Below are 11,722 nucleotides of genomic sequence, written 5' to 3'. Positions count from 1 at the left end.
TGCCTTTGGACGAATGATGGACATGGAGAGCCACTCTTCTATCCACATCCATGAAGATCAAAGGATAAAAAAATTGACTTAATATACTATCATTTTCCCAGCTCCACCTAGAAAAACTGTCAAAAAAGTAAAAAACCCACAAGTTGGCTGCTAGAACCACAGATGCATTTGAAAAGTCTGAGATAATTTATGTGAAAAATTACTCTTCTGATGGCACCTTTTGCATTCTTCTTTATTATAAGAGATACATCCTGTAGATGTAATGAACAAGGAAAATGAAGTACATTCAGGTTTGTGCCACCTATGAAGTAAATAACTCCACCTTTTTATCATAATCTGATGTAAAGGGCCTCACTAAGGTATCGATGAAGGTCTCATAGCTCTGCTATAGCCACATCTTTGGTCTGTGTGTTCCTGAGATTCAACTTCTCTGTTTAGATTTCTTCTTTTGGCAAAATATGCCTTAGACATAAAATGCCCATTTGTCAGTCCAGGGCTTCCAGGGCTTCTGATTTTGACAGAAGTTACTCAGATATCAGCTGAACTTGTGTGCCAGGAGAGGAGGGTGGGGGTTTCACCTGAGGGGGTTGGTACATGCAAGTTCTTTCTCTGTCTTTTCAGAACAGGCTCCTAGATCCAGATACCCTACCTTCTGCTGACTTCCCTTGCCACAGGGTTTCTCCAGAATGGCATGCGTATTGCTCATTTGGTTTTTTGTCCAGTGTTTTGCAATGGATACACATTTCAAGATACTTTTTTCACACCCATAAGTTTGTTTTTTTTCTGGCAACCCTTCTCTGATATATCTCTGCTTTTGCTGTTGATGCCCCAAAGCTGAGTACCACCAACCCATTTGTATCAGTCTTGTCTAAACCATTCAGTGCTGAAAGTGTTTTAATAAGTATATTTTTAGATCTACTTACATGGACCAGACATCCACCTTTGGACCATATTTCCTATGAGCAAGGAGTTCTGGGGCAGCATAAGCTGGGCTTCCACACTGGGTATGTAACAGCTCCTGGGAGAGATCCTTGAACTTTGCAGTATTGCTCAGTCCAAAATCTGACACTCACAAAAACAAAGGCAAAGAAGTTTTGGTCTCTTCTCAAAATATTTCAGCTTTACCAGTTGGCTGAAGATAGGAGAAAGATGAAAACAGCAGCTAGCTATAGCATCTGTTGATGTCTCAGCTGTGGATATCAATTTGGGTTCAAATAAATGGGCCATGAATTAGCAGAGGAGTAACAGTGAAGTTACCCAGCCATGGGTCTGGTTTGGTTGATTTTGGTTTCTGTATGCTAGTACAAGAGCTTAGCTACACAGCTGCATTAGCATGGCTTAATCAGCTACGGCATTTGGCTCAGCTGGGTGTGCTTTAGCCTGTTGTAAATGTGGGGTAAAATGTGCTAACTTAAGCCATTTTCTCTGTATATGTGCATGTGTGCAAGGGGGAGGGAAGAGAAAGGTGTGATTGTGAAAGACTGGCTGGCTATAAAACAGGGGTGAAGAGTTAGTGCCTTTTTTCTTAGAGGTGTTAAGCTTTTAAAAGTTTGGGAAACACTGGGTTAAACATGTGGTGTCTCCAAGAGTGAGCTTCCCTTGCGGGGATTTTTCTGTGCGGTTTCCATAGAATAAAATTAATGTTTCTCTGAGCTGTGTTAACTGCTTGGTGCAAATTCCCTCATTTTTATACATGTTTGCTTCACAACCCTAGCAAGATTTCTGTTAGTGACCAAAACAGTCTTTTTTTTTTTTTAGCACATACCAAACGATGAGGTTTCTAGTTGGAGTAATGACTCGACAGAAGCTAATGTGTCCATACCTGTGTTTCACCCCAGAAGATTTATTTCTTTGTCTACAAATCACTTCTGCTAGGAACAGCTTTCTACACATAAAAGCTGTAATTGTTTCTTGCTTCTTCAGCAATACACAAGGGAAAAGAATAGGCAAAATTGTTTTCCTTGTTCTCTTAAAAATATGTTTTAGTTAAAGCTCAAATAAACAAGCTCTTAAGTTATACTTCATAACTTCTATTTATTCTAAAAGCTCAACTACGTTTACTGAATAATCACAAGCTCAGTCATAAAATGTGCTGTTTAAATAGTAGCTAAACTGTCACTGAAAGCCACACAAAATAAAAAGCTGAAACCAAGCTTCACAGATAACGTGCACCTACCAACAATTTTGATGTTGTTGTTCTCATCAAGAAGAAAATTTTCAATTTTTAGGTCCCTGAAATGAAGACAGAAAGCAAGCTTTAAGATGCCTGATGTCCCAGCTAACCATTTGCAGATAGTTTTTAGCAAAGTTTAATTGAAATAATAACAATAGTTCTGCACAGCTCTGCCTACAATTGTAACAAGGTCCTTATTCCTTCCTGAAGTTTTCAGTTGGGAAAATGGAAACTTTCTGTATTTCAGGGAATATTTTATATGTATATATTTTAAATAGACCATTCATTTAGGAATCATCTATTCTACCTATGTATTTTTTTAAAAAAGTGAACAGCATTTATTTCTTCTTTTGAGTAACAAAGAAAGTTACACATATTTGGACCAGAGTTTTTTTGTCTTTGTTTGAAGTACTGAGCACTGCTGACTATTTTTGCTTTCTTTGTGAGTAAATCATGCCGGAGAGATATGAAGGATGAGAAGGGAACTGGAAAGTAAGGTTTGTCTTGCTTGCGGAAGAGGGGATATGTACCAAACCTGGGTTGGGAACAGATACCCTGAAGGTGGAGACATCTCCACAGTGATGTTTATGTAAACAGGGTCAACCAGTATCAGCTGCCCCCACAGGAGGACATAATTCAGAGCTGCAGAAAAAATGCTGTTAGCTGGCTCAGGTGCTTACTCTCTTATTGTGGGAACATTTATATCCTTACAAATTCAAACCAGAAGCCAGAATATTGCTCCACTGTGGGGAGCGCCTGAAGTGGCAGCTCAAATCTTTCACAGTGTGAAGGAATCCTCAGCCAGTGTAATTTGGGTGTTGGGAGCCAGTCCAGGAGCCTGTGATGCTTTGCTGACTCCCATCACAGCCTCTCATGTGCCACTGGGGGCTTTCCTCGGCTCTGTGGGGGACACGGAGGGACAGAGCAAGTTTCAGAAGCGGCTCTGGGTACATGGGTTTCCCTCCCGTCAGCCCAAAGACCTCGGAGAGTACAGGATGACAAACCAGAAGGAGGGATGGGAACAAGGACAGGAGCAAGGGCTGGGAGGACCAGTGCTGCACGAACAGCACTGCATTGCTGCAGGGGATTAAGTCTGGAGGTGTACCTGGTGGTCCTGACGGGTGGTTTTATGGGAGCATTCTTTTATCTCCATGGTTCTGGATGGGACAGCATTGCATTTGAAAGCCTCTGCTGCCCCAGGCTGAACATGGGGTGGAGATGGTTTTAATGATAACTTTTTAATCAGTTTTAATTTCAATAGCATGTTTTCTGGAGTGGCAAAGAAGCCAGTGCCCAAAAGCTGGGAGGTAGATTTGAGATAACTTCGTTTATAGCCTATCCCTGTGACATAACTCTGTGCACTAAAACTGTGTGGTTTAAAACTAGTTGTGTTTCAGGCCACTGCCAATCTGGCATTTCTATCGGATTTAGCACCCCACAGTGCACCCTGATGACTTTTACTACACTACAGTCAAATAATGTTACATTGGATTGCCACAACTGCTCTTCTATATGCTGAGCTGAGAGCTCACACAGTTAATAAAAATGTATGCTTTCTTGCCTGAAAAAACTGATAATGGTCACTATTAAAGTTTACATAGTGTCAGAAGTTATCTTGCATCAAAGATACATCTTGTTCTTTTTTTCCAAAGGAAACTTTCCCAGAAATGTTGTAAGTTTAAGCAACATCATGAATTTTTTCTCATTCCCATGGGGACTTCAGAGAGAGTGCCTAGAGGGCAGCTTGTGATGCTTCTCCAGGTCTTTGGTCCAGCAGTGTTTCAAAAGGATATATGGGAGAAGGGAAAATATTCAGGAAAAATATCCAGGAAAAATTAGGAACTGTACATACAAGCAAGTTACTGTCACTTAGCAAACACCAGCTTTAGGAGTTGGTAGCTGACTGTGTGCATGTGCTAGCCCAATCCAATTGCAAGGTAATGTGATTTAGCTTATATGTCTTTATTTGAGGTTTTTAAGCTCAGATGCATTACCTCACCACTTGGCCATGTCTAGAGCAGGCATAGGGATAGTTAGCAGACCTCAGCTGATGAGTGTTAGCTTGTGAAGCTGTTGAACCTGATCTCGTGCCTGAGCATTCTTATATCTGGCACAGTAAAATGCTGTGTGCTGGGAGAATAGGCAAGTGAGTCAGTGATCCATCTTCTGGATCATTTTGGCAACTGTGGCATCAAAATCAACAGTGATCTTGCATGGACAAGAAAGGTACTACCTTTACTGTGAAATGTAGACTCAACCTTAATTTAGGCCATAAAGATTTGTTGGATCAGTGCTGATGTTAGTGCTGAATAGGAAAAGTAAAGCTCAAGAAACAAAATAGCTGTCAAAACATAGCACAGGATTTCTGATGAGTGATATCAGTTTGGACTAAAAATAGTTACAAAACCAGCCAGTTTTTCATCAAGTATATTATTAAGACAATAGAAAATACTGTTTTTCTGAGGTATGTCCCAGGGTTAAAAATCAGGAATGCCTGTAAGACACTTCTGAGCAAAATTAAATTAAATTAGCAAATTCCTAAGCTCATCACTTAGGAATGAAAACTTGCAATCACAAGGCACCTCCATTCTAGTACAATAAAGGGGGCCTGGGCATAGACCCAGGCATTGGCACACAATTATCCATGTCATGAACCATGATACCTGGTGTGATTTTACCAGCACCGTCCCCGTGGAGCAGCAGCTGTTCCCAACAGGCAGTTTGGGAACCCTCCTTTCCTTATGTTAAAGCAATGCAAAGAGTTGAGCTTTGCTCAGTGCTTAGATGAGAAAATCAGATTGACTTTGTGAGGTAACTTTCCTGTTTCTGTGCTCATCTTTCTGGAAACATCGATGCCCTTTTTTCAGAAGAGGATACACCCACAATTATCCTCATCAGTTTAACCTCAGCAGCGAGTTGCTATAAATTACTGGAGCTGAGCAGGGAAACCCTTCCAGATCCTTTCCAGTCTGATTCTGGTATGAGGTTAAGGCCACAGCTCTGAATCTCAAACCTAACAGCAGGTCACGAGTTGAGGTACTGCTCACCAAACCTATGCCCATGACCTAGCAAGGCAGCTGGGCTCCTGCTGGGCCATGCAACTTCATAAACCCTATGAAAAGGCACTTGAGAGCCAGGGATGAATTTTCCTTTGGTTAGGCAGGTTTGATATTAAAGCATGTCTCCAGAGGAGTTCACACCACTTCGTACCTGACTACTCTTGGGGTGTGCAGCAAAATTCTTCTCTATTGCAAAGCTTTCCCAGCAAAATGTTACCAACAGAAGAAGATAAAAGTAGGGGAAGAAGTCAGGCTACTCCCTTGCTCACCGGGAAGAGTTGTTGCCAAACAAAAAAAAGGGAAGAGGGCTTGAGAAATTCATGAGGAATGTTGTCATGGGAAGAACGTAAATGTTGTGATCATGAGCACTGAAGAAATGCTGTAAAATAGATTAGTTAGGGAACCAGCAAGGTAGGGATGTCAACCTGGACTAAATGGGTGAAGCCCCTTGGGCTTATTTTCTGGCGGTTTTTTTTTTTGTTTGTTTAAATTCTCTAGGTCAGATACTGACTGTTTCTTTCTTGTCCATTCCTTCTTAATTAACAAATCCAATATAATTAGGTGCTGGATTGTGAGGATTTCAAGTCACAAAGCACTTGTAAATGCTGAGCCATCACATTCACAGCTTATTTGTTTCATGGTTGCTGTAACGATACAGTCAACTGGATTACTTGTTAGGTCCTGGGGGCTTTCTTGATGAGTGCATTTACCATTTAAAATTAAGGATCTGATTGACCATGAATTACTAAGTAAAACAGAAAAATGGTGGGAAAAACTGCTTCTTGCCTATTGTCCCACCTAAAATGGAAGTCCTTATTCTGCTGTTCTTGGCACATGTGCCGAGATCCCCAATGCGGGGAAGAAGATCAGCTCTCCTTGCATGGGCTGCTCAGGTTCCTCTAGAAGTGGCTGAAGTCATGATCTGTCCCCATAATGCAAAAGCCAGCGTGGAAGGTCAGCGACCTGCCAAAGACCTGGACCCACAGGACCACATCCTCTGTGCAGACAGTGAGCTGTAATTCCTCAATCTTCTGTCCGGAGTGATGTGTGCTTATTTCAATATGTTGTGGCTAACCAAATGAAATCAATATTTACATGCATAGCCACACTGAAATATTTGAATTAGATACATGTTTGTCACCAGCTAATTCTAAGATAATCGTGGCAAAGTATTGATTTGTTGCACTCGTCAGCTCTTATCCCTGGACTTCGTTACTTTACTCCCCATGGAGTGCGTAACAGCTTATCTTCTACCACCACTGAGAATAAAATACTTTATTAAGATGGGCTGAGAAACATAGTCTTCTTGGCAATCCCTGTTTTTACAAGGGAAAATTAAAGAAATGCTCTCAGTGAAGAAGACCACTCTACACTCTTGCACACTTTCATTTCTTACTGCTGTTTGGAAGAGGGGAAACATCTTACCTGTGAACAATCCCCTGGCAATGCAGGTGCTCTACTGCAGACAGAATTTGCCTGGTGTATCTCCTTACTTCCCTTTCCGCCAGCCTCTTTTTGTCACAAATTCTGTCCAGGAGGTCCCCGCCATGGCACAGCTCCATCACCATGTAATAGGAGTTGTCAGTCTCCAAGGTCTCATATAGCCGAACAACATTGGGGTGCTTAATCATCTGGTGTATCCGTGGCTCGCGCTTCATGTTTTTTAAAACGTAGGAATCCTGCTTGGCTTTTCTCTTGTCAATGACTTTTATGGCTACCTAAATTGCAGGATATATGCAAATTGGCAAAAAGCTTTGCAACCCAGATTAATTTTCAAAACGATGGAGAGTAAGCTGACATGGGTGAAGCTGTTTTTGACATGGCGTTGATAATCAGTATCAGAGAGGGAGACATTCCTGATGGAAGAATACACTTTTTATTTCTCTTGAAGGCCAAACCAGGAAAGCTGAATTCTGTCATATCTATGCCTCTGCATAAATAAATATGCATATATGAAATGTTCTCAAATCAAAAAATCCCTACATGCTTGACTGGTAACTGCATCTGTACTGTACCACATCTTTTTTCTCACATGTTCCCTTCTGACTTGGTCTAAAAGCTACTCAAGATGCTGGCTATAATGGGCTGGGATTAAACTTTGCAGTTTGGGAAGCTAGTCAGCCAGTGAAGCTACTGAAGCCACAAAAAAAGTAAAAATCAAAAAGCCACTTGATAGTAATCCACCTTTCCACAGTTATGTCTAGTGCTATCTTATTTTAGCCCAACTGAGCTAGAGATAACAGATGTTATCTGTCTCCTGCCAGATAAATGATTGCTGTTGGAGTGGCTGGCTTTTCAATAAGTGTTGTCCATAGCTTTAAAGGTCAGATACACGGCACTAATTACTCAATGAGGATTATCAAGGAAAGCAGATTTGAAATTGTCCTTATGCCATCATCCTGTTCTCTTTCAGCAGGAGGATATCTTTGTTGTCTATATTGTTTTATAATTGTGAAAACAGTTGCACTCAATACATATTCACACATGTGACTGATTATACATAAGCAATAAACTCAATTTATGAGGTTAATTTATGAGGATAAGGTTCAGAGGATAATTCACTGAGTAGGTTGTGGTTTGTGGATTAAATGGTCTGAAATCTTCTGACATAAATTAGTGTGAGGTTACTTGCAATTCCTAGTGCATGGTACCCTCTCATTAGGAGCTTACCTTCTCCCCTGTGGGGATGTGCAGCCCCTCCATCACCTTGGCAAAGGAGCCCTTGTTGATCATTTTGCCTACTAGGTAATTCCCAACTTGTTTGGAGTGAGGGAAAGTCTTCCCAGTCTCTTGGGGCATCTTGTTAAAACAAGCAGGTATTTTTATATCCTTGAAGTTTTTCTCCCATTCTGGTAATATCCCATCCACATTGCCAGTGTCTGTCATTTTGTCATCCAAGCCTGCTTTCATTGCTGTGGGCATCCCTGGAGAGTCAGATTTGTATTGCTACTTTCCAGATGTAGCTTCTGATTCAGAGCAGATCCAGGCATTAAGTCTGTACATCTTGTGGTGCAAGTGCCATCCTGCTGATCACAGAGCAACTAATCCTATCCCTCCGAGACTCCGTGTTTTGTCACTGATCTCTAGCCTGAGCACACAGATCTGCTCAAGCAGAACCAAGTGGTAGATTATTAACCTAACCTGATATGCATTGTCAGTTAATGCCCCAGAGCTGCCCAGTCAGATGACACATAATCCCAGCGTTAGCCTGGAATATACAGCTCTCTTCCTCCTACAATAGTTCCCTAAACATATGCTCAGTGCAAGTTGCACCAAACTAAACTGAGCCACAGTTTTCCTGGCGTGCAGATTGCTGGTGTGCAAGGGCACAAGTTTATTCTAAAACCACCCTGGTAGCATGAATGCAAAGCTGAGTTATATACCTGATGCTGCGCAAGAATTTACACATTTGCTGTGTAAACCATATAAATATATATGCACTTGTAGCACATTTAAGTCCCAGGGTCCTGGCCTGACTCTAGGTCTTGCAGAAGTACCTTGCATTTCCTGGGACTTGGTTCCTGTTCTGTAAAATGTAGCAGTGGGGACACAGAGAGTGTGTTTGTGTGTGTGTGTGCATTTTCCTCCTTACAGCAATGACCGAAGGGAAGGGCAGGGCAGGGCAGGGCAGGGAAGGGGAGAAAAAAGGGGAAAGAAAGGAAAGGGAAGGGAAGGGAAGGGAAGGGAAGGGAAGGGAAGGGAAGGGAAGGGAAGGGAAGGGAAGGGAAGGGAAGGGAAGGGAAGAAAAGAAAAAAGAAAAGAAAAGAGAAAAGAAAAGAGAAGAGAAGAGAAGAGAAGAGAAGAGAAGAGACGAGAAGAGAAGAGAAGAGAAGAGAAGAGTATTTTTCTACAGCTGTTGTCTATCTATATCTGTCTTCATTACCTGGGTTCCTTCCAAAGTCACAGAGAGAGAAAAGAGCCTTTCCAGAGAGCACTTTTGCATACCTGCAATTTGAGCCAGGAGTTGCCATCTCTCTCCACTGACAACAGTGAAATCTTAGGGACCCAAAGCCCTTCCCAGCACTTAGTGCGATGCCAAATCCTTTCTCCACCCTTCATCGCTTGGAGTTGAACAATAAGCGGTGTCCTGCTTGCCTGATTTGACTTGTGAAGCTCATGAAGGGCAAAAATTTGCCAGGATGAGTGAAAATGAGAAGGAATTTTTTAAAAAGTGTTTAAAATCCAGAATTTTACTGTACGCTTTACAGTTCAAACTCTTGTAGGCGAGTTCAATGCATTGCCATCTGCATGCAGCTGCTTGCAGGCACAGTGCAACCCCTTGCCTTTTAGTGTCTAAGTAAAAGATAAAGTCCCACTAAGCTGAGCAGGTTTTCTCTTCATAACATACTCAGTTGACATGCTTTGAGCTATATCAGTTGCCCCAGCTGAAATGAAACTTCATTTGCTAACTTAAGTGGCTTTTTTCTATTCCTTACAGAAAGCCGGAAACAAAGCAGACATGATTTTCTGAGGGAAGAACAAGGAAATTCTCCCTGATTTGTGCATACTATTTGCTCTGCCTCCTTCCTGTCTTCCTAAGACACTGTTCATTGACTTTCCCATTAACACCAAGAAAATACAAGTGAGGGGAACCACTGTATGGAACAGAAACCCCATATTTCTGAAGAAAGGAAAAAACCTCTTTAAAAATATAACAAACATTTAAAACATGATAGCTAGCTAAGTTAACTATTGCTATTTTTGGGGAAAGTCCCAGCCTGACACCTTGAAAAATGTTGAAGTCAAAAAGCTTCCAAATACCTTTCAAAGTAATTTTTTTTGGCACAGTGGAGGATTAAAAAAGGGAAGCAAGGCAGAAGGAGCAAAAAAGAGTCCATCTCTGTGTTAGGGAGTCCATGACTACTGATCACAAGCCAAATGAAGCTGAAATCCTGGATGAGAAGGGAGCCGTCCACCAGCGCTAGTAGTATTTCTGCTCTGTGATATGGCTGTTCTGTGATGTGCTGCACTGCAATGTCAAAAAAGTGTGAGAAGAGACCAAATAAAGCGGATCTCTGGTAGAAGAGAGATGCCAATAAGGAATAAGCTCCAGCAAGGAGGAAGGGTTAGGACTGTAGAAGGAATGACCACCTTAATGGCTTCAAAAAACAAACAGCCCTCCTCCCCAAACAAGCCCTGTGGCGTATTTTTACCACCTTGCATTCATTTTGGGGGGGAAAGCAGTTCTGCTTCCTTGTGAAGTAAAAAAACCCAAACCAACAAAACTGCAGATCTGAAGAAGGTATACAGTTTTCCTATCAGCAAGCGAAAAGAAATAAGTTTTTATAAAAATTGAAGACTAATTCCATGTTTGAGAAGACAAATTTTGCTCCATATTCTTGGTACCCTTCTATGGAAACTGAAATGAAAAGTGCTTCTTATGATACCTCTGCTACTGACCCAGCAAATATAAGGCCATGTGTGTGCGGGAGTTAACTTTACGCGAAGGCCAGGCTAGTTAAACAACCAAATTACGTTCAGCAGAAATAAAACAGCATGAGCAGGAATTTGTCACTTCACAGCCACCATCTTGGATTTCCTCCTATGAAGCAAAATCCTGCTTGTAGCTGTACCCAAAGCTCTTCTTGTCTCACATTAGAGATGAGGCAACGTGGTCCTGGTTTCTGTTTTTTGCTGTTGTAGGGTGAAGCCTTGGCTTAATGAGAGGCTGGTTTTTACTTCTTAGAGTAATTATTTTTGAAGTCCTAATTTATACTCTTGTGAATACTGCCCTTTTTGTAAGATCAGTGTGTGATTTGAAGTCCTAATTTATACTCTTGTGAATACTGCCAGTTTTGTAAGATCTAGTGTGAGATTTTTCAAAAGGGCCAAAAAGTCAAATTCTTAGAGCTGTGAAGTCCCACGGATTTGACTCAAGAGTTTCCCCAGTCCCTGGCCTTCTGGGGTTGCAGAGCATATGCCGTACCTAGAGATGTGCTTTCCACAGGCACTGAGGACATGCCAACCTAGTGGGCAGCTGTGTTGCTGTGCAGAAGCAATGCTGCAGTGGGCTGGGAGAGAAGGTTTGTTAGTCAGGAGACAGCATCCCACCAGAGAGAGGTCTTATTAGTTGAGAGGCAGCATCCTACTCTCAGGACAAGAGTCAGCATCTCCTGGATCGACATTGTCATAGGGATGTACCACCATGCACAGAATTACTGCAAACATCTCTTTTCCAAGGGTGTTGCTTTAATGCATGCATGTTCTTAGGTGCTTTGGCAACTCTCCCCACTCCCTCCCTTGACTTTTGACTTTCCCACTAACTACTGCCATCTGCTGCTTGAGGTACTAATGGTGCTGGCTGAGGTCCTGAGCTTGGCCCGCTTTGGAGGACTCGAAGGTTGTGAACAGTTCATACATATTTCCACATGGCTTAGGTTACCTGGGTGTAGAACATAGGCTCAGCAGTTCCTTCTGAGACTGAAAGCTTTTCAAGTTTCATGCTGAGAAGTGGAGATTTCCTTTTCAGAGAAGGAAATCCAAGATGGTG

At 41.9% G+C, this 11,722-nt stretch overlaps 1 protein-coding gene across 1 annotated transcript; it reads right to left on the bottom strand.

Moving 5' to 3' along the window:
• Positions 1-908: 908 nt before the first annotated feature.
• LOC104322677 (hormonally up-regulated neu tumor-associated kinase homolog A) lies at positions 909-8,154 on the bottom strand. Its single transcript, XM_009925980.2, has 4 exons — positions 7,903-8,154; positions 6,658-6,950; positions 2,177-2,232; positions 909-1,062 (listed from the first exon to the last, which is right to left on the bottom strand). The coding sequence occupies exons 1-4, from the start codon at positions 8,152-8,154 to the stop codon at positions 920-922; spliced, it is 744 nt and encodes a 247-aa protein (XP_009924282.2). The 3' UTR covers positions 909-919.
• Positions 8,155-11,722: the final 3,568 nt, after the last annotated feature.

This window comes from Haliaeetus albicilla, chromosome 17 (assembly GCF_947461875.1).
Source record: "Haliaeetus albicilla chromosome 17, bHalAlb1.1, whole genome shotgun sequence".
Lineage (NCBI taxonomy): Eukaryota > Metazoa > Chordata > Aves > Accipitriformes > Accipitridae > Haliaeetus > Haliaeetus albicilla.
Note: the sequence above shows the minus strand (reverse complement) of the source record. Positions and strands in the feature narration are given on the sequence as shown.